At 43.2% G+C, this 20,857-nt stretch overlaps 1 protein-coding gene and 1 long non-coding RNA gene across 5 annotated transcripts in view; one reads left to right on the top strand and one right to left on the bottom strand.

Moving 5' to 3' along the window:
* Nucleotides 1–20,857, bottom strand: part of LOC310758846 — a 50,926-nt gene that overhangs the window by 18,061 nt on the left and 12,008 nt on the right. For 3 of the 4 annotated variants that reach the window (XR_014546000.1, XR_014546001.1, XR_014546002.1), the window contains 3 exons: nt 18,428–18,510; nt 16,839–17,015; nt 13,033–13,090 (listed from right to left, as the gene is read on the bottom strand). This is a non-coding gene — a long non-coding RNA (uncharacterized lncRNA). The remainder of the gene's footprint in view (nt 1–13,032; nt 13,091–16,838; nt 17,016–18,427; nt 18,511–20,857) is intronic. The other variant, XR_014545999.1, reaches the window with a different exon arrangement.
* On the top strand, nt 306–9,671 carry SOCS5 (suppressor of cytokine signaling 5; the record flags this gene model as incomplete). Its single annotated transcript, XM_083605274.1, has 1 exon — nt 306–9,671. The coding sequence occupies one exon, from the start codon at nt 306–308 to the stop codon at nt 1,902–1,904; it is 1,599 nt and encodes a 532-aa protein (XP_083461400.1). The 3' UTR covers nt 1,905–9,671.

Raw genomic sequence — 20,857 nt, forward strand, 5'->3', positions numbered from 1 at the left:
CTGAAACCTCTGCACTCCATTGCATAGAATCTCATAAAAGCTGAAGTGTTCATTATAAATAGAAAATCCTAAATATTTTGGGTGTAGAGTATTTAAACAATTTGTTTTATTGTAAGCTACCATGAGGGCTCCATTGGGGTATATAAGGGGGAGCGATAAAAATATAAACTTTCCCCCTTAGCTTCTCATTTTGTTAATGAGTTGTCTTAATAAGTGTTCAGAAACTCATTTTGAGTCTCTCTATTCAGCAGATGACTTGACTAAAATATTGTCTTCCTGTGTTTGAAATTTAGGTAACCTAATCCATGGGTAAAGTTGGGAACATGTGGAACAGCTTCAAGTACAGATGCCAGAATCTCTTCAACTCTGAAGGTGGAAACAGAAGTGAAAATGTAGATGTAAACTCGAATTGTTCTTCTGTTAGAGATAAAAGTGTGTTTGTTCCTGATCCAACTGCGCAACGACCCAGCAGCCCTTTAAGAGATGTTTCTTTACAACTGAGTCTAAACCCTTCAAGAAGCTCTGCAAGGAAAAATCAAAACTGTGCCGCAGAAATCCCACAAATTGTGGAAATAAGCATTGAGAGAGAGAGTGACTTGGGTGTTGGCACAGGAGCTAGACTTGCCCGAAGAGATTCCTACTCAAGGCATGCACCATGGGGTGGGAAAAAGAAACATTCCTGCTCGACAAAAACCCAGAGCTCTTTGGATAGTGATAAAAGATTTGGCCGTTCTCGCTTGCAAAGGAGAGAGAGAAGATACGGCGTGAGCTCTGTTCATGACACGGACAGTGTCTCAAGCAGGACCATTGGGAGTCGCTCTCTGCGACAAAGACTTCAGGATACTGTTGGCTTGTGTTTTCCTATGAGAACGTACTGCAAACCATCCAAACCTCTCTTTTCTAACAAAAGGAAGATCCATCTCTCTGAACTAATGCTAGAGAAATGTCCTTTCCCTCCTGGGTCAGATCTGGCTCAAAAATGGCATCTAATTAAGCAGCACACAGCCCCAGTGAGCCCCCACTCAACTCTCTTTGATGCATTTGATCCTTCTGTGGCTTCTACAGAGGATGAAGAGGACAGGCTCAGAGAAAGACGAAGGCTCAGTATCGAAGAAGGGGTTGACCCCCCTCCCAATGCTCAGATACATACTTTTGAAGCTACTGCACAAGTTAACCCGCTATATAAACTGGGACCAAAGTTGGCCCCTGGCATGTCTGAGCTGACGGGAGACGGGAGTTCAACGCCACAGGGAAGTTGCGACCTGGAGGAAGACACGACTACTCTCTGCTTGCAGTCGCGTAGGCAAAAGCAGCGCCAGGTATCTGGAGAGAGCCATAGCCACACCAGCAGACAAGGAGCTTGGAAAGTACATACTCAGATTGATTATATACACTGCCTCGTCCCAGACTTACTGCAAATTACTGGCAATCCTTGTTACTGGGGAGTGATGGACCGCTACGAAGCAGAAGCACTTCTGGAAGGAAAACCCGAAGGCACTTTTTTGCTCAGGGATTCTGCTCAAGAAGACTACCTCTTCTCTGTGAGCTTCCGCCGTTACAACCGGTCTCTGCATGCACGCATTGAACAGTGGAACCACAACTTTAGTTTCGATGCTCATGACCCCTGTGTGTTTCACTCCTCCACTGTTACAGGGCTTCTAGAACACTACAAAGATCCTAGTTCTTGCATGTTTTTTGAACCTTTGCTTACAGTCTCCCTAAACAGAACTTTCCCTTTCAGCTTGCAATATATCTGCCGGGCAGTAATCTGTAGGTACACTTCGTATGATGGGATTGATTGTCTCCCTTTGCCATCAATGTTGCAGGACTTTCTAAAGGAATATCACTATAAGCAAAAGGTCCGAGTGCGATGGTTGGAGCGGGAACCAATAAAGGCAAAGTGAACAGAGTTCAGAGTCCCCAGTAAGCTCACTAGAAATATGTGCTTTTTTGTGCAAATACAGTATAACTGTGGTTAGCACATCAGTGTCCAGCTGCTTCTTCATCTTCTTTTGCAATATGGTACTTTAAGCTTAATGTGTTTCTGAGTGTGTTCAGATGCTGCCTGCTATTAATCAAGCTTAGTTGTGAATATCTCTTGAAACAATATGTTGAACACAGATTCACACGTTTTTAAACGTGGGCTTGCAGATTATAATTGTCTGGTTCTGAAATACACTATTTTCTTTCCGCATTTCCTATAGTTATTATGCAAAGCAGCCATTGAGTATTTTCTAAGTTCCATTCAATTTCAGGAGTCAGAACAAAGTGAGTTGCTGACCTTTTTTTTTCTTCATTTTTGAACATTTGAACACCAGCAGTTGTGTTCCAGTGTAGTTGCTTTCTTAGTACATTTTAAAGTTCAGTTTTTCCCCATGACAATTTTCACATTAAAGCTATTCTAAAATGAAATATCATGAGCAACTAGGGAAACTGCTGTCACCTAGCACTTCTAAGAATTGATCACGTACATTAATGAGCACTTATATGCATCTACTCGGCACCAAACTCTGGTTTTTAAAAGGACTGTATCCTAATTAAGTATACTTTAGTGTATGATTGTTTGAGTGCTAATAGATTAATCAGCCAACTAAGTTTGCATAAATTTGCATATCACTAAAATAGTAATCATATGCAGGAAAAGGAAACACATACTTTATTTTATAATGATGCTTACATGTGCCTGCTGTGATACCTTGAAAGAGGCATCTCTTATAGCAGTGGTCACCAACCTTTTTGGATCTGAGGGCACATTCTGAATTTTGAGAAGATACCAAGGGTACCAGTTAGAAAATGGCTGCCACTGGGGGTGTAGCCTAACACATAATGGCTGCCACCTTCAAAAGAGAAGAAAAAGAAAAGAAATGGGAACATAAAATAGTTCGAATATGGGGAAATCAGTTCAGGTTTTAAATATATATATATATATATATATATATATATATATATATGCGTAATCAGAGATAAAAAGACATAAAGCTGACTCACGAGTATTTTTCCCTATCTTTTGGAGAAGAAAATAATAGAAAAACACAGAAAATACAGAAAGGACTCACCAGAGAAGTAGATGAACAATACTGTTGCAGAGTAGTGTGATTTTAAGGCTGACTCATCTACAAGCATCTCAAAACTAGGGGTGTATGAGGATACGATGATAATGATTTTTCTGCCTTTGCACTGAGCCCTCCTCTCTCCAGACAACCTGGGAGCAATCCCTGTGGGCCAGGCAGGAGGGAAAAGTGATAACACTGATTTCTCTGAAATGACTCCCTCCCCAAAAACAACAACTTGGAAACAATAAGGAATAATGTGGTGAGGATGGTGATGTTGATCATAATGATGCCTCTGCATTACCCCACCCCCACCATTATGATGTCTCTGTACTGGGCTCCCCCCTTCAAACAACTTTGGGACAATCCTTGCTGTAGGGCATGTAGCAGGGAGGAAAAGGGTTGCCATATCCTTACCCCCTCCCCGAGTTCAACAGAGGCTTCTCTCAAGCAGCTGTGTGGTCCACATGCCGGCAGGCAGCAAACAAGTATAGCAACAATGGGAGGCTTGCCATCTTGCTCCCCCCACCCCACATTTTCAAAAAGTTTCTTAAGCATCTATCCGCAGACTGCTTCATGTGGCCAGCAGGCAGCAAAACTATTAATTCCTGGGCTGCTTCCCCTATTCCAAACATATTTTTAAAAGCCTCTCAAGTAGCAGCCTGTCAACTGCTCTATGTGGCTGGCAGGCACCAAGGTAAATGTAGCTGCAAACCTTCCAGGGACTAGGAAACAAGACAGTAACAGGAAAAGTGCAGGAACCAGGAAACGGCACCTCTTTGGGACCCTTTGCCTGCTGTCCAAACAACTCATTTATCAGGCACAGCTCTGGCTACACGCATTGACTAAAAACACTGGCAGGTGGGAGCAGCCAGGCTGGTTCATTTCACGTCGGTTGCTTAGAAGAGCACCTGCACCTTCTGCTTCATAACTTCTTTTCTAGGATGGCTAGAGTCCTGTAAAAGAAAGAAAGAGTTGTGGGTAGGGGCAGCCTGGAGGCACCAGTGAAGACCATCTCAGGCACCCAGTTAGCAACACCCCTCCCCCAAAAATTCTACAATATGACTCAGAAGGATGAGTTCCTCTTCTAAGATGTTGCACAGTTTGTGGAAGTGCTTAAAACTTGCACATTTTCTAAAAGTCTGCTATACAGTTAATCGGGGTCACCTTAATCAGATGGATTGTAGTCAGTTGTATTAAGCAATGCAGCCCTAGTTCAAAAGCAACTTTTAAAGTAAAGTTTAGTACACACAGCGTTTCAGTAACTTCTATCTAACACTGCAAGCCTTCACAGAAGTAAGATTCATTAAATTCAGTGGGACTAAACTCCTAGATAAGTGTACGTAGGATTGCAGTTTAAGTCAACCGCTGCTGGTAAGTCGTGATGATGAACTTGACTCAACTGTAAGAAACCTTACAAGTAGTAATTGGAGCTTTGCATTAACTGATTTTTGAATGGTTCAAAGCAGTATTTTTAACTGTCTGCTAAAAACTAATGGCCATCTAGCTTAGTTATGACTTAAAAGCTGATCCAGAAAAGATAATGTTCTGTTCTGCTTCTTTCCCTCCACCCTACTCAACGCATCATATGTAAAGTTTCAGGCTTCATATAGGTACTGTTGTATTTGTGAATGGTGTAGCACCTTCTTTTGGTAAGTTGTAGATTGTGTTCTCCTTGAGCAAAAAACTTTTGAAACTTGCTCTTTTGCTTCTGGTTCTCCCTGCCCCCCCCCCCTTTGTGGACAGAACATAACCTGTTTTGTCCTAGTTGTGTTTGCACTAAAATTTGTGTTGGAGTACAGAGTCCCTTGTTTTTTGCTTGTGTATCAATGTACCAATGACTAGTGCTCCCTAGGTTCTTAACCAGTTGACAGTGACTGTGAGGTAGGAAAACTTCAAAGCTGAGTATACAAGAAGAGTTATACTTGTATGCCAACACTAACCAGTTTATCAATGTGTGTTTTTCCTCCGCTTGCTGTGCCTTGTTACAGCTTTTTTGTGCTAATAAAGTACAGTATTTTCAGTGTTATACTTGTATATTTGCTCTTTTATATTTGCAGAGCTTCTCTTGTAGCAGTTAACCTTTTTTTAAAAAAAAGCTTTATCTTGCGTTTAGTTTAGCTTGCACAAATGTACAATTGAATGATTACTTGACATGTCACCAAATTTAAGCATAAATGAAATTCTCTAGAACACCCAAATACAGATGTTTCCAAGCATTTGGGGCCATTTCACACATTGCATGGAGGCAACTGTGGGTTTTCCATGGGATACACTTGACAACTGGCGCAAATCCCAGCTCTCTAGTGTGGATCTGAATGGGGTGTGCTTTTTACACCTACACATTTCATTTTTCGATGTGTGCTTCTATTGAAGGTGTGTATCTTAAAAACAACAATGTAATGCTTGAAGTGGCCTTTGGTTTTCATTGCAAAACCATAGAATAGTGGGTCTGCAGTTTGCAGTATCTGGCCACTTCAAAAAGGCAATTATATATAGAAAACCCTTCTAGGTAAGAAGTATAAACACTATGTGTACATCATCTCTTGTACACAAGCACAGGTTTTGCCTGTTACACTTGTGTTTGTCCATACATTTCTTAAGCTAAATATAGATTCTTCACAAGATGCATTCATTCAAAGGCTTTTTGGCACCTTGGAATGAAATGCAATTCATTTTTTATTTTTGCTTTCTTTTATTATATAAAAGAGTCATAAGTTATTGTGCATTATATTTGAAGTTTGACATAATAGCTTATCATTTTTGAAGTGGACCTAAGATCAGGTGATGTTTCTGGATATAATTGGTTAGCTATTTGCCATGTGTGGCGGTGGTAAAGGGCATTATTTATACCCTTCCTCAGCGCCTGGCAAAACAATTGCATTTTTATTTTTGCACTAATGAGTTTGCAAGGAATGGATTGAATAGATGCTACAGACTCAGTGGTTAAAAAAGGGTTTTGAATGCTGTTCCAGACATCTTTTATGGTAGATGGCTAGGCTACAATTCTCTAATGTCCTTCCTGGGAGTCCAACAGAACTTGGTGAGTTTTACTTTTGAGGGATCATATATAGGATTGCACTGTAAATTGAGTTAATATTTCAGTATTGTCCACCTGCGAGACAAGTAATCCATATAGAAACTTTTGCCTGGTATCCTATTTTGTGTAATTTTTCTTTCAGAGAAGAACAGAGAGGAAAGAAAGCGTGCATCAGGCCGCTGCATAGATAAGATTCGCATGTCAAGTGCCCCCTGTATTTTAGATATTGGGATGGCAAAACGTGTGTAGCTCACAAGGATTGCTGCTTGTAAGTGTCTGAACCTGGCCAGATTCTTTTTACCAAAGAGGTTGAAGGAACATGTTGCTGCTTATAATCCAAACTAAAACAATTGAACCAAAGTATCTTCAGCATAAGCTATTTGGGTATAATATGCAATGCCAGAGATCATGAAAATGTATATAATTTAGCAGCAGTTACTCATAATTTTTTTAATGCAGTGTAGTTTCAATATACAGAATTGTCCAAAGTCTGTCTACTTCAACACCAGAAGATCTATATACACCAGAAAGCTATTGAAAGGAGTTTATTTAGACTCCCAAAGAGCACTTTAAATGGGCTAGTTTGGAAAACTCTCATTAGGCTAGGGCTGAGGAGAACACAAAAATGTATAGGAGCCAGCATCAAATTTGAAGTTTCCGGGCATTTAGGATTATCCAACTTTGCATTAATTGTATCAAATGTGCTTTCAAATGTCAGATTTCCAATGTGGAATTTCTTTTTGCTCTGAACATGTAAGTACTTTTCACTAATGTTAAATGTAAGCATGTTATAACTGTTGGGTTTGTGTGTGGGTCTGTATTACTGAATATGCAAACTTTTGGTTTATGAACTGCTCTAAAACTAGCTGCTTACATTAAAATGGAAAAAAAGTAACCAGCATGAAATTGTGCCCAAGTGTACTTTCCCTGCTTTTTCACGCTCCGTCAATTTCTGTTAAATTCTACAATGGTTGGGTTTTTTCCCCTGTTGGTGAATGTGTGTTTAGTGTGAATTCCTTCAAAACGATTCAAATCAGGGACTTGGTTTTTGTACTACAAGAAACATGTTAAAAGTGTCATTCACATTCAGTGGAAATAATTGCACTTATTTTGTGTAGGAATTTGTTGCTATTTTACTTGCTGCAGTACCCTTCTTGTGCTTAGCCCAGTGGCTCACAAACTGTGGGGAGAGGGCCCCCTGGTGGTGGGAGGGCAGAATTCATGGCGGGGGGAGGATCTTGCAGAATGCAGAGCAACAGACAGAGGTCTTCTTCCAGGCAACAGGTTTTAGCATCTCAGCTGCTGCCAAAACTGTCATGCAAACTCTGGAAGCTACAGAGAGATGGGAAACAAAGGAATGCTTCTGACCATAGCAACTGCTCTGCCTCCTTTCCTGGCTGGCTAACTTTTATGTGTGAGTCTTGAGATGCCTTGTTTAGTTCTCTAATAATGGACCAGTGCCCTGACCAAAAATCCTTTTTATTTTATTTTATTGAAAATACTCATGCACCACCTCTCTGCTATCTCCAACTCTCCCCACCCTCCAGGTAGCTTTCAGTCACACTTAAAAACAGCTGTCATAATAAACAAAATGGACGCGGGTGGCGCTGTGGTCTAAACCACAGAGCCCAGGACTTGCTGATCAGAAGGTTGGCGGTTTGAATCCCCACGACGGGGAGAGCTCCCGTTGCTCGGTCCCTGCTCCTGCCAAGCTAGCAGTTCGAAAGCACGTCAAGTGCAAGTAGATAAATAGGTACTGCTCTGGCGGGAAGGTAAACGGTGTTTCCGTGCGCTGCTCTGGTTCGCCAGAAGCGGCTTAGTCATGCTGGCCACATGACCTGGAAGCTGTCTGTGGACAAACACTAGTTCCCTCGGCCAGTAAAGTGAGATGAGCGTCGCAACCCCAGAGTCGTCTGCGACTGGACTTAACAGTCAGGGGTCCCTTTACCTTTAATAAACATAAAACAGTGAATATAAAGCTAAAAAGTCCAAACAGCCAATAAAATTAATAAATAATGTCACCAAACATCTCAAATGGTGCCAAAAGCCCTGGTGAATCAAAAGAGTTTTAACAAGCACCCGAACATCAGTTGTGTGGGTACCTGACAGATTTTTCTGGAGAGAGAAACCTGACTGACGCATGAAATCAGACATTGGTAGGGGAAAGGAGGAGAGCTCAGCAGTTGCAGCTGTATGCAAAGATAGCATTTGCTTAGCTGTGGGATGTGTGTGTGCACTCATTGGTCGGGATTTAGAAGGGGGGCCCCGTGTCCAGAAAGTTTGAGAAACACTGGCTTAGCTGTATACAAGCCCAGCTGCATTTTGATTGACTTTATTTCTGGTGCTGCACTGTAAATTTTGAATAACAAGAAAACGATTAAGGCAGTGCTCAGAAGGCTGTCCCATCTTGTGAGAAGGAATCTAAAGTCGAGGCCTCTTCTGTATATGCAGTGCTTCAAAGTTGGTTTTGGTCTGCTATGTACACTTTTTTTTTCTACAAGTAGTTAATGTTTTCTTCTGTGGTCTTGAAGCAGATCACACCTCACCTTGTTAATCAGGACAAATTGGGCATTACTATTTAGTCTCTAGTAAATTAGGGGCCAGGATGAATTGTTCCTTCTGGAACAATAAACCATTAGCAAAACTTTTCCTCAGATTTTTGGAAGGAGGTTTTCTGCTCCCTCTCTCTGTGCTGTGTCAGAAAGAGGTAGAAACAAGTGTGGCCTAACTCCTGAGAAGTCTTTAAGAATACCACAAAGTAGGAAGTCTCACTGAACTGCAGATACCGTATTTAAAAAACAAAATACAATTTGAGGCTAATGTAACATTCTGTTGATTCTTTTTGATAAATATGTACAATATGCACAATGGTGTTTTTTTAAAAAATGCAGACCTACTTTGGCTTCTTGCTGCAGGTAAGAATTTGGGCTCAGATTAATAGAAACCCCTTCATTTCTGCAGAGATCTGATTCCTTCCCCTATAAGGTTATGGTGCTCTAGAGGTGTGGAATCATTATTCCTTCAGATAAGTTAAGTATGGATAATAGGTCTGGCAAAAGCTGACTTCCCTGCCCCACTTCTTCCTGTTGGAAGTCCCCTCCCAATCAATAATTTTTGGGGGGGAGGGATGCTACCATCGGAGGAAGGGAGGAAGTTCTGCCAGTCTGCTTATGCAAATTTAACTCTGTTTATAACATGATGGGTTTTTAACAGCATCGTGCCTGGTGTTTGAACTAGATTGGTACAGTTTTACCACATGGGAATTGCAATCTCAGGCTGGTTTTGAGGTGTGTAAGATGTGCATTATTGTGGATGAACTGTGATCTTTATTGTACATGATGTCAGAAAAGGGGATTTTACACTGTTGCATTGGAATGCTAGCCTTATGAAAGCGTAATTGCTAAAGGACAATGCATATTTTTTTCTATCTATAAAAGCAAAACTTCAGAACATGCACTCACTCACCCACCCAGACTATGCAGTTCTATTGTGAAGTTCTGGCAATAACGTCGTTATGAAATCGTCAGCAGCTCTGATAAGCTACTTATGCATTGAAACTCATTTCCTAATAAACAAATAAATGAAAATAATTAAAGTTGTTTGAACCTCTATCACAACGACAATTTTACTATCAGTATGCTTTATTCGAGTGTGCAGGTAGATGCAGTAATTGTGGTTTTTATATTGCTCCTGTATTTATTTATTTATTTTTCTTTTGGTCAAAGGTAAATTTTGAACGGTGACATTTTCCTCTTTCTCCATTTCATAGCTACAGCTTGTATTAAGTCTAAACTTTTGCCAGACATGGCATTGGCCTCCAAGCAATATCATGGATTGCATTGCTCTTTATTTTTGAATACATAGTTCCATCTAGCACATTTTTAAAAGTCTATGCAAACCACACATACATTGTGTTATTTCCGTAGTGCAGATTTGGGAAAGGATGGCATGGAGGGATTTCCAAAGACTACCAAGTTCATGATGTTAGATGGATTCCAAACTTAATTCCTAGTTCATCACTCTCTGAGACAGTATACTACACTAGCACAGTATGGAAGCTAGGCTCTAGGATGGGGAAGTATTTTGCGGGAGGAGATTTCCATTCCATGAATAGTAGAATTGTGGGCAAGGCCACCTAATGATTTGGTGACTGAGGTGAGCTTCAAGCTAAGGCCTTTTTGGCTCACACTCTCAGTCGCTCCTTTCTGGCAGTGTTTTATGCCAAAATGACATTGGTAGAGAGAGAGCCACTTTATTGTGTACGGTATAAACAATAAAAATATCAAAACACAACTTTGGAGAGAGAATTCTTACCGCGTTGTAGTAATTGTCTAAGATTACATTGGTGTGAAGACCTTAACACAGTAGCAAAGTGGCTTGAGAGTTCACGGTATTATTTAATAGGGTAATTAAAAGTTGGATAATCGCATGGTTGCGGGTAGAGAGGGCATTTTGCTCTGCTACCGCTACCATCGGCAGCAGCTGAACTTTACAATTGGTAGGTGATATTTAGTGATTCCATCTGGACGCAGGAACTTCTTGGCAATAAGCAACTGGTCCTTTCGTTCAGCATCTTTCTGTTTACTTCATGTCATTTTTAACAAGTTCATTTAATCAACTTTTGTTGCCTGGATATATTAAGGTGCATAACAAGTTTTAAAACAAAGTGATCTCTAGCCCTTAAAAAAATTGGGATCTGATCGTAAAACGCCGTATTTCCTGAAAATTAATCAAGTTATTACTAACAAGTTTTCTGAATGGTAGAGCTGCTGCTGTTGCTGTCCCTTTTAAGTTAAGCTGAGCCTGCAATCATCATCATGAAAAAGCCCCACTGAACCCAATAAAACTATTTTGCAGCGAACATAACAAAGGATTTCATTGCAAAATAAGTGTGAGGTGATGCACTGATTGAGCCTGCTATTTCTGTTTGGAAGAATTAACTTTAGTTGCTGGCCTACTTTGATTGCCAAAGTGATCTAGGAAAAAATAATATCCTGCTTTATCATTAACAACCGATTATGAGCCCTACTCATAAAAATAAACTATGGGGAAGCAGATGCATTAACTGCTTTGCTCAGTACGAGATGACGGAAGAGCTGGTGACTGGTGTACATGGCTGCCAAGTTGGTAGAGCCAACTTAAAAGATGCTGGAAAATGAACATAAGAATAGCACTGCAAGATCAGGCCAAAGGCCTGTCTGTTCTCACAGTGGCCAACCATAGATCCCTGTGGAAAAGCCCACAAGCAGGACTCGAGGGCAACGGTGCTCCCTGCAGTTTCCAGCAACTGGTATTTATTAGATTTACATTTCAGGATCACAGGGCGCTTTACAGTAGAAACAAAAAACAAACCCACAAAATACGTAACATCCTCCCACCATTCCTCTTCCGTGAATTCCTCTAATCCCCGCTTCAAAGCCAATTGAACTTTGCCACAAGCTGACTGGGATGGCTTTAAAAGGGACCGAGCATATTTATGGAGGAAAATAGGGCTATCGATCTTGGCTAGCCGTGAACGCCAGTTTCTGGGAGAGTTCTGTTGTGTTCTTGGCAGCAGCAGCAGCTGCCAATTGGTACTAGTAGGGCAAGTGGCATTTGACCCTTGAGATGGAGCACAAAGCATTGTGGCATGTAGCCATTAATTTCTCTTAATTCTCAAGTTGGGAGCAACGATTACATCTTGTGGAAGCCATTTCCGTGAGCTATGTAAAAAAAAGATACTTCTCCCTAATCTCCCAACAGTCAGCTTTGCTGCATGGCCCTGAATTCTCATATTAATGAGGGAAATAGAAAAACTTTCTATCTACTCTTCCCCATGCCATGCTTCAGCCTTTGCATAAATGCACTTACAAGTGGAGGTGGGCGTTCAGTCTGCAGGCAGGTATACAAGATAGTAGGAACTTCAGACCACTGTGTTTCCCTGATTATTGGCTGGTTTTCTATTTGTTGGAGGCAGAGGCAGCGAAAAGTCTATGCCATCATCAATAACGATGGTCAATCAGCTTCTCTAGTGCACTTCCTGATTGGTTTATCTGCAAGTGCTTCAGTTTGATATTATATATAGTGAGAGCTGGACCATAAAGGCTGATCGCCGAAGAATTGATGCTTTTGAATTATGGTGCTGGAGGAGACTCTTGAGAGTCCCATGGACTGTAAGAAGATCAAACCTCTCCATTCTTAAGGAAATCAGCCCTGAGTGCTTACTGGAAGGACAGATCCTGAAGCTGAGGCTCCAATACTTTGGCCATCTCATGAGAAGAGAAGACCCCCTGAAAAAGACCCTGATGTTGGGAAAGATTGAGGGCACAAGGAGAAGGGGACAACAGAGGATGATATGGTTAGATAGTGTTCTCGAAGCTACCAGCATGAGTTTGACCAAACTGCGGGAGGCAGTGGAAGACAGGAGTGCCTGGCGTGCTCTGGTCCATGGGGTCACGAAGAGTCGGACACGACTAAAAGACTAAACAACAACAACACACACTGTAATGGGAATTGGGGTTGCTTGTGCGTAAATTCCAAACTGCTCCCAGCTGTTGGGGTAGCTAAACCTTTCCCTGATTTGACAGCCCTTACAAGCCGACTGTCTCAGTCACTGGCAGAATCCGTCAGTGGGCGTTCCCTGAACTTCTTCCAACATAAAAGCTGTTTGACGCCAAGTCTCCGCCTAGCCTCCCTGCGCGGAAGTCTCCTGCGCAGAGTGGGCGTGGCCAGCGGAGGTCCTGGGCTCTCCCCGCTGGACCCTGTGGAAGGGTCTTGGAGCCCTCTCTCTGAAGACCTTCCCTGCTCCCCTTCCTTCCTGGTGTCACGCCGATTTCCTTCCCCAAGGGAAGTGTTCTCCCTCTCCCTGCTGGTCCCTTCTCCTGCATCGTTGGAGAGCCCTACCTCCACTCTTGGCTCCGATGTCAGTTCCCTGACACACACCTATCATAGTTTGCAACATACCTCCTGTCTTTCTGGCAATGGTGTATATTCCACCTTCATTTTTCTCCCTCAGGAGCTGCTGCTTTTTTTAAAAAAAAAAATCCTCACTTTTCACCATAATTGGGGAAGGAATACATATTTCACCCCAAGGTCAAGATTAGCTAGCAATCAGTGGGTGGGTTGGGCCTTAATTATGAAATATATTCCTGAGTAATGTGCTTTGCAGCACATTCACTATGGCACAAATCTGTCGCTTCTGCTTTCTGTGGCCTGAAGTGTCGACTCAGTTTAGGGAGAGGTATGAATTATGCACTTTGCAGAAGCAAGGAGATGCGGGCTTGGATCTTTTTAGCTTTCTCGTGCAAAATCATTTGAACTTCGATTTTGTACTTTTGTAATTTAGATAGTAGTTATAAACTCATTTTGCTAATGGCTGCTTCAAGTCCTAGATTATGTAAGTAAGCATTACTTTTACTTCTTCACAAAACAATGTGTTTGTAATTGTTATTTTTAAGGGGGGATTGGTAATGCCAGGGAAAATTCAGTCTGCCTTAAAGCATCCTAGTTTATTGTTTCTAGAAGGTTAACCCAGCCTTGTCTTAGTTTCCAAGTTTAAAGCTGCAAAGTATGGTATTCTGCCGATCTCACGAGGGATAAATAACAACAATATAACCTCTCCTTGTGCCTAAATCCATTCCTACAAAGAGCACATTCCAGCAAGGCAAAAACACGGGGGTTGAAGCAGGCGCCAGTGACGTTGTGGCCTTGGGAAGGAGATGTTTCCTGGAGATAATTCTGAAGGCCAGACAGAGAAATCTGCAGGCTTGGGGTTCCCCATCCCTGAAGTCCATAATATCTACACATTTCATACGAGATCATCTGCCGAAGCTACACATGCTTTTGTAGCCTCTACGTAGTTTGGTTTTTCAGTTTGCTTCATTTCAAAAAGAAGAAGCTTTCATCTTTGGTCTCTCCCCCGCACCCCAACCCAGCCTTAGACAAAGATTGCAGTGTTCCTTCAAAGTCTGAACATGAATCTACATCTGGAAACACTTAACTGTAGTTTTTTTAAAAAGAGCCTTATTCCAGAGAGTCAACATTGAAAATGTGCTTGGTGCTTAAAATGCAAACTAATAAACTGAGATTTCCAGTTAGCCTCCTTGAGCAGAGCTGCAAGCCAGGAGCTTTCTAGGGAGGTGGGTACAAAGTCTGCCTTGAAAACCAAACCACTCCAAGCTACTTCCTCGGGAGACTAATAACCCGCCGTTGATTAAAACTGCATGTCTGGCAATAACTTTATTCTTGTCCTTATAGAAAGCAAATAATGTGCTGTTTTAAGCTGGCTTGAGAGATATGTCTATCATCAGAAAGTAAACTTTGTCCTTTAGGATGCACAGTGACTTTTGTGCCCTAGTGGTCAGTTTCTGCCCTGGTCACTGACACCGTATAACATTTGCACAGCGCAGAAACAGGCATTTGGGTTGAACCAAATAGGGTGCTGATTACAAGAGATTACTAGTTTCATCCCAGCAGGCTTGCAGCTGTATGACCCGAGTTCAAATCCTGACACGTCCCGTAAGCGAGTGGACAGTGTGCAGGTTGTCAGCTTTCAGCCTCTCTTTCCACTTGACACCATTCTCCAAGGAACTTGGCAAGCTTTTCCCTAGATGGCTGAGACTCCCCACCTTAATAATAATAATAATAATAATATTTTATTTATATCCCGCCCTCCCCAGCCAAAGCCGGGCTCAGAGCGGCTAACAGCAATAAAATAATACAGCATTCTAAAATCAATTCATTTTAAAATCAGTTCAAATCAAATTAATGGCAACCACTGAGCTAGAGTTCTGTGAAGAATTACCAAAGTAGGGGGTCAGGCTGTGCCTTGGCCAAAGGTCTGATGGAACAGCTCCATCTTGCAGGCTCTGCGGAAAGATGTCAGGTCCTGCAGGGCCCTAGTCTCTTGTGGCAAAGCGTTCCACCAGATCGGAGCCACAGCCGAAAAAGCCCTGGCTCTGGTTGAGGCCAGCCTAACCTCCCTGTGGCCCGGGACCTCCAAGATGTTTTTGTTTGAAGACCATAAGGCTTCTGCACTCTCATTTAGCCAAGCGCTGCTCAGGAACCCTGGGAGGCAAGTTATAAAAGTCTCTGCCAAGTCACTGTGTTCAGGCAGCAGTGACGAAGCAAGTAAGCCCATGGGATGGAGAACCGGTTCTTTTGCAAGAATGACAAAGGCCCACACTGAAGTCTGGAGGGTCTGAAAGAGCCGGTCAGATTGTATTAGGTTCAAGGGGCTTGGTAAAGGGTAAGATCACGAGGGAGGTGCAGACATTTCTTGGAGACTATTTACATTTTAAAATAAGGCTCCAGCTACTTTTAATGGGGGGCGGGGTATATGGAGCTGCTTTGGGAAAATATTCAGAAGTGGCAACTGGTGGGAAATGCAGTATCAGACCTCCTGTAGAATATTGGGCCAAGAAAGCAAGCTGGGCAGGCACAGTGTGTTGCCAATCTCTGTCCCCCCTCGCCCTACCCTTTCTCCATTTATTTGCCTTTAGCCGCGCTGGGATTTGCAGCTGTTTGCAAAAGTTACAGCTTATCTCTGCGCTGTTGGGAAACTTCCTGTGCCGGTTTTGCAGACCTCTGGAAGAGCTGTGAAAGGCAGAGGAATGGGTCGAGCTGTTCTTCCACACCCGACAGCTCTCCTGTTTTTGCTTTGGATTAATTTCAAGAAGGCTAGGCATGTCAATCTGTTGCAGTAGAAGAAACAAAGGGGCTCACTGATGTCTTTTTGTGAGTTCAGCTGTGGTGGGCAGGGGAGATTGGATTGGATGAGCTTTCAGAGTCCCTAAAGGTAAAAGTAAAGGGACCCCTGATCATTAGGTCCAGTCGTGATCGACTCTGGGGTTGCGGCGCTCATCTCGCTTTATTGGCCGAGGGAGCCGGCATACAGCTTCTGGGTCATGTGGCCAGCATGACTAAGCCGCTTCTGGCGAGCCAGAGCAGCACACGGAAACGCCATTTACCTTCCCACCAGAGCGGTACTTATTTATCTACTTGGTGTGCTTTCGAACTGCTAGATTGGCAGGAGCTGGGACTGAGCAACGGGAGCTCACCCCGTCACGGGGATTTGAACCGCCGACCTTCTGATTGGCAAGCCCTAGGCTCTGTGGTTTAACCCACAGCACCACCCGTGTCCCTTCAGAGTCCCTACAACCATCTGATTCTTTGATTGCAATGGTGGGATTTACAAACCTGGTTGAACCAGTAGGCCTGCTGGGGGATAAGGCTTTCAGCGGCTACAAGCTATAATGGCTCCATGGTCAGAGTGACATAACACCCCAGAAGTCCACATTTCCATCAAGTGTAGAAGTGAACATGGAAAAAAACCAAACTTTTACCATAGCACATTACTTTGTTTTATTCAAAACTAAATATATATTTTATGCAGTGCTTTTTTTCTTTAAAAATGTTTAGTGGGTACTCTCATTTTGTCTCAAGAAAACCACCATTTTATAGTTTAAATCGGGGAAAATAAATACAGTAAATTGACAAAAGTACAAAGATTCACAAAATGTTTTGGGGTATGCGTCCCCCCAGAAAAAAAACACTGTCTTTATGGCTTTTCTTCTTAAAAATTGAACAACTAATATGAAACAAAAGAAACACTCCCTCTTCGTAACTATGACACACCACGGAATGCAGCCGTTATATAGCACATCAGAGAAAAGGGAGAATCCAGATGATCCAGCACAAGAAAAGAAAAATAACAACACAATGTCAGAAATCAAAGCAGCCAAAATATTTTATATGCTTTAGGAACCCACCTGTGGTTTGCCTGGTTCAAATGTGAAATAAAACAGTTCAGTTCCACCATAAATTTGTCCGTGGATGTATTTTGGATTCATCTTCATCTCTGGGTTTCCAAGAAGAATTCAATTTGGAGCCACCACAGTACTTTGGAGGTGGTAAAAATCCATTGGAAACTTGGTTGTTTGACAAAGCTATAAAAAACAGATTATGAAGTACTCAGAGGAAATAAAAATGGAGTACATGATTGCCTCATGTATTTTAATTTTAATTTTTTGGATGATTTCCCCTAGATTTTTGTGTGGTTAAATCTCATCTTGCCGTTTACTGGAGACAGCCGTTGCTATCTTTGTCCAGCATGTGTCTCTTGATTTGCCGGTAGCATTTAAATCAACGGCACTGATGAGCTGAACTCTTGAATTGAAGTTGCTCCTTTTGGAACACCTGAGCAACCTGCTGTAACAAAAGCACCAAATATCTTAATTCATAGAATTGTAGAGATGGAAGGGTTCCCAAGAATCATCTAGCCCAACCTCCTGTGGTGGGGAGGAGTGTGAGGTGCTCTCTTTGCTGCAAAAGGTAACAGGCAGCTCAGAGCATCTGGGATTAGCTGAGGCTGTGCCATCAGCTCTGTGCGTACCCCAAATTACAAAGGCAAATTGGGGTGATTCAGAGCAGGTTCCTGGTTTTCTAAGCCAGATCTTGCCATTAGCAAGGCATCTCAAGGCAGATCAGGGGCTTCTGCACTTTGGAGTGGCTCTGTGCCTTTAGATTTACCCAAAAATGCATGGCTGTCTTTGACCCTTTAAGCAGCAAAACCACAACTGGCGAAGGAAATGCTTAGAGGTCAGAGAGGCGGTAGGGATCTTGCATAGTTAGAGGAAGGTCTAACTTCCTTAATCGCTGTAAATTACTTTCCGATACCACTCCAGTTGCTGCAATTAGGGGCAGGGATGTTGAAATGAACATAACCCAAGTTGTTCTTCCCATGGGTTCACATGTGACTTCACCAGTTGTGTACTAACCAGGGTTAAAATCACCTAGCACAATAGCTGCTGGCCTATTTGTCTGAAGTTTGGCAGGTTTCTCATCCGGGGTCCACCTCCCCTTATGTCTATGTTTCAAACTGATTGCGCACAAAGAACTAAGGGAGGGAACGAGATGCTTGCTAGGGCTGATGGGAGTTGTAGTTCAGCAACAAGGGGAGGTCCAAAGCACCCACACCCACAACCTGCTCCATTGGAACATCAGATCTCCCTGCAAAAGACTTTTGGTACTGTGGCTGCATCCTCTGATAAGCTGCAGGATGGGCTTTCGGCGACAGGTGACTTGGCTTTCCTATTTATTTTGCAAACTCACTTTTTCTATTTTGGTATAAATATTTTGCAGACACACTTCACTAAACATACTCTTTACTGTTTGAACAAGCTAGTCTTGGAGAGGCAGCTTGTTTCTACCCAATGAGCAGGTCTCATCCGTCCTCCTGTTAAGGTTACCAGACGTCCCCATTTCCCGGGGACAGTCCCCGGATTTACAAATCAGTCTACATACAAAATCAATTGAAGTTGAAGAGTGTCCCCGGATTCATTGAAAAAAATCTGGTAACCTTATATTAAGTGCCCGTTTCCTCTTCTTACATATTAGGTGGATCTTATATATTTTCTCTGCTGCTGCAGTGTGGAGGCCAGGCTGCATAACAAGCCAACAAACAACATGTGAGTCCGATGCTCTTAGTTCTCAGCAAGACCGGGAAAGTTCCCAGAGCTACCCACCCACCACCTTGGTTTTATGCTCACTGTTCAGGTTCCCTCCGTAAGTATAAGAAGAAAAGCACAGGAAACAGCCTTACACTGAGTAAGACCATTGACCCTTCAAGGATTGTCTACACTTGACTAGCAGTGGCTCTTTTGCAGTAGATCTGATGACCCATCTGTTTTTCCCCGATTTTTTTTTTAAAGAATAGGAAATAACAATCTTTGAAAAAGACAGTCCTTATAGACTTTAAAAAAAAATCTTTATTGATTTGCACTTTGCTTTGTATATCCAAGAAGATGCATATTAAAAAAACAGAGAAAACAAACAACTCCCTATGAAAAAAGGAAAGCTCTGTGATATCAAAAATGGAAACCACATCCCATACAGCTTAGAGAGACAAGCAGTAGTGGTGTTAGTAGTGATACATAAATCCAGTAGCCTCCTAAAAGTCACTATTAATCCATATGTAATCAGAATTGGAATCACTGGAATTATTATTCATTTCAAATCCTTGCTTAATTTGATGGGAAGGGGTTTCTATTATTTTCTTTTTCTTTTATTGATGCAAGTACAGTGATACCTCGGGTTAAGAACTTAATTCATTCTGGAGGTCCGTTCTTAACCTGAAACTGTTCATGACCTGAGGTACCACTTTAGCTAATGGGGCCTCCTGCTGCCGCTGCACGATTTCTGTTCTCATCCTGTAGCAAAGTTCTTAACCCAAGGTACTATTTCTGGGTTAGCGGAGTCTGTAACCTGAAGCGTATGTGTCAGGGGTTCAGGAGCAGAGGGAACGGATGGCGAGGAATCGGAAGGAGAGGTTAGCGATGATAGCCGTCCGAGATCTCTAAGTCTGTCCAGCGAATCGGAGGATTCACAGAAAGGGGCTCCCGTGGGCAGAGCTGGGGGGTTACCAAGAGGGGCACCCCAGGAAGAAGGGACCAGAGGGGATTCAGAGAGCAGCAGCTGGAAATCCGGACCAGCTACTCCACCAGAGAGCAGCAGGGGGGAGGAGTTCCAGGCACCAGCGACAGGCAGCTCTCCGGCAGCAGCCACGCCTGCGTCAGAGAGCGAGGAAACGGTAGAGAGGAGGGTCGGAGACAGCGCGCGCGCGCCAAGTTCAAATGTACCAGAGGGAGGCGCAATGAGCAGCCCGGAAAGGGAGCCAGGTCCTAAAGCCCGCCGAAGGGAGGGGGAGGAATCCGAAGGGTCCGCATCCGAGGCATCCAGGAAGGAAGGAACCCCGGGGGGTGGTAGGACCCAGAGGCGAAAGGAGAGACGCAAAAGGTGGAGCAAGGCTAGGGTCTTGAACTGGTGTACAGGAGGCGGAGATTCAGATGGGACTTCGCCGATCTAGGGAATAGACGTAGAGACGCACGCTAAGATGTGGAAATGGAAACTATACTTCAATAAAGACTTTATTCTGTTCTACCGGCTAGCGTTGGTCCTTTGTGAGCCGGGACCTAGAGGCAGTCTCTGACAGTAAGTCCCATCTCTGTGAAGTTTTCATCAGTTCTCTTTGACTCAAGCGGCGTGTGGGGAGCGAAGCAGGGAGGAAAGAGGACTGGTGCCTTTGGAGCTCACAAAAGTCAAGCGACATGTCTACTGAAGAGCAAATTGCTTCCCTGCGAGAAGCGGTAACGCAGCTCAGCGCAGAGATAATCGCCTCCAGGAAAAGAGAGGATGAAGCGGCTGCTGCATGCCGAGATTTCCAAGCCAGGTTGGAAGTGCTTACTAAGCAGGCACAAACGGGTTCCAGATCCGAGGGAATCGGGTTGGGAAGGACTGGAGGCAGCATTGTATCTCACTTTGATGGGAATTTGCAGCAGTACCCCAATTTCCGAGCAGACGTGCAGTTTGCGCTGAAACTGCTGGAGAAAGAGTTTAGAGATGAGCAAGAAAAAGTGGGGTTTATCTTGTCTCATTTGCATGGAGACGCGAAAGCATGTCTGCGCAATCTGTGGAGAGATATGGACCCAGCGCTCCAGAGTTCAGCTGCATTCATTAAAGCGATGGATTCTTGCTTTCTATCGAAAATAGACATTGACATTGCCCGTAAGGACATATTTGAGCTGAGACAAGGGAAAGCCAGCGTGAGGCAGTATCACTCCCGCTTTTTTGCATTGGTCAATGCCTTGGGGTGGGACAAGGATTCCCCCCCCGTTAGAGATCTTTATTGGGAAGGATTGAACCCCCAAATCAAGGATGAGATTGCGCGGGGGGAGAGACCCAAAAGCACCCAGGAAGTGGTGGACAGATCGCTTGCAGTGGGGGTGAGGCT

Source organism: Podarcis filfolensis (genome assembly GCF_964270895.1).
Source record: "Podarcis filfolensis genome assembly, chromosome: 3".
Classification (NCBI taxonomy): domain Eukaryota; kingdom Metazoa; phylum Chordata; class Lepidosauria; order Squamata; family Lacertidae; genus Podarcis; species Podarcis filfolensis.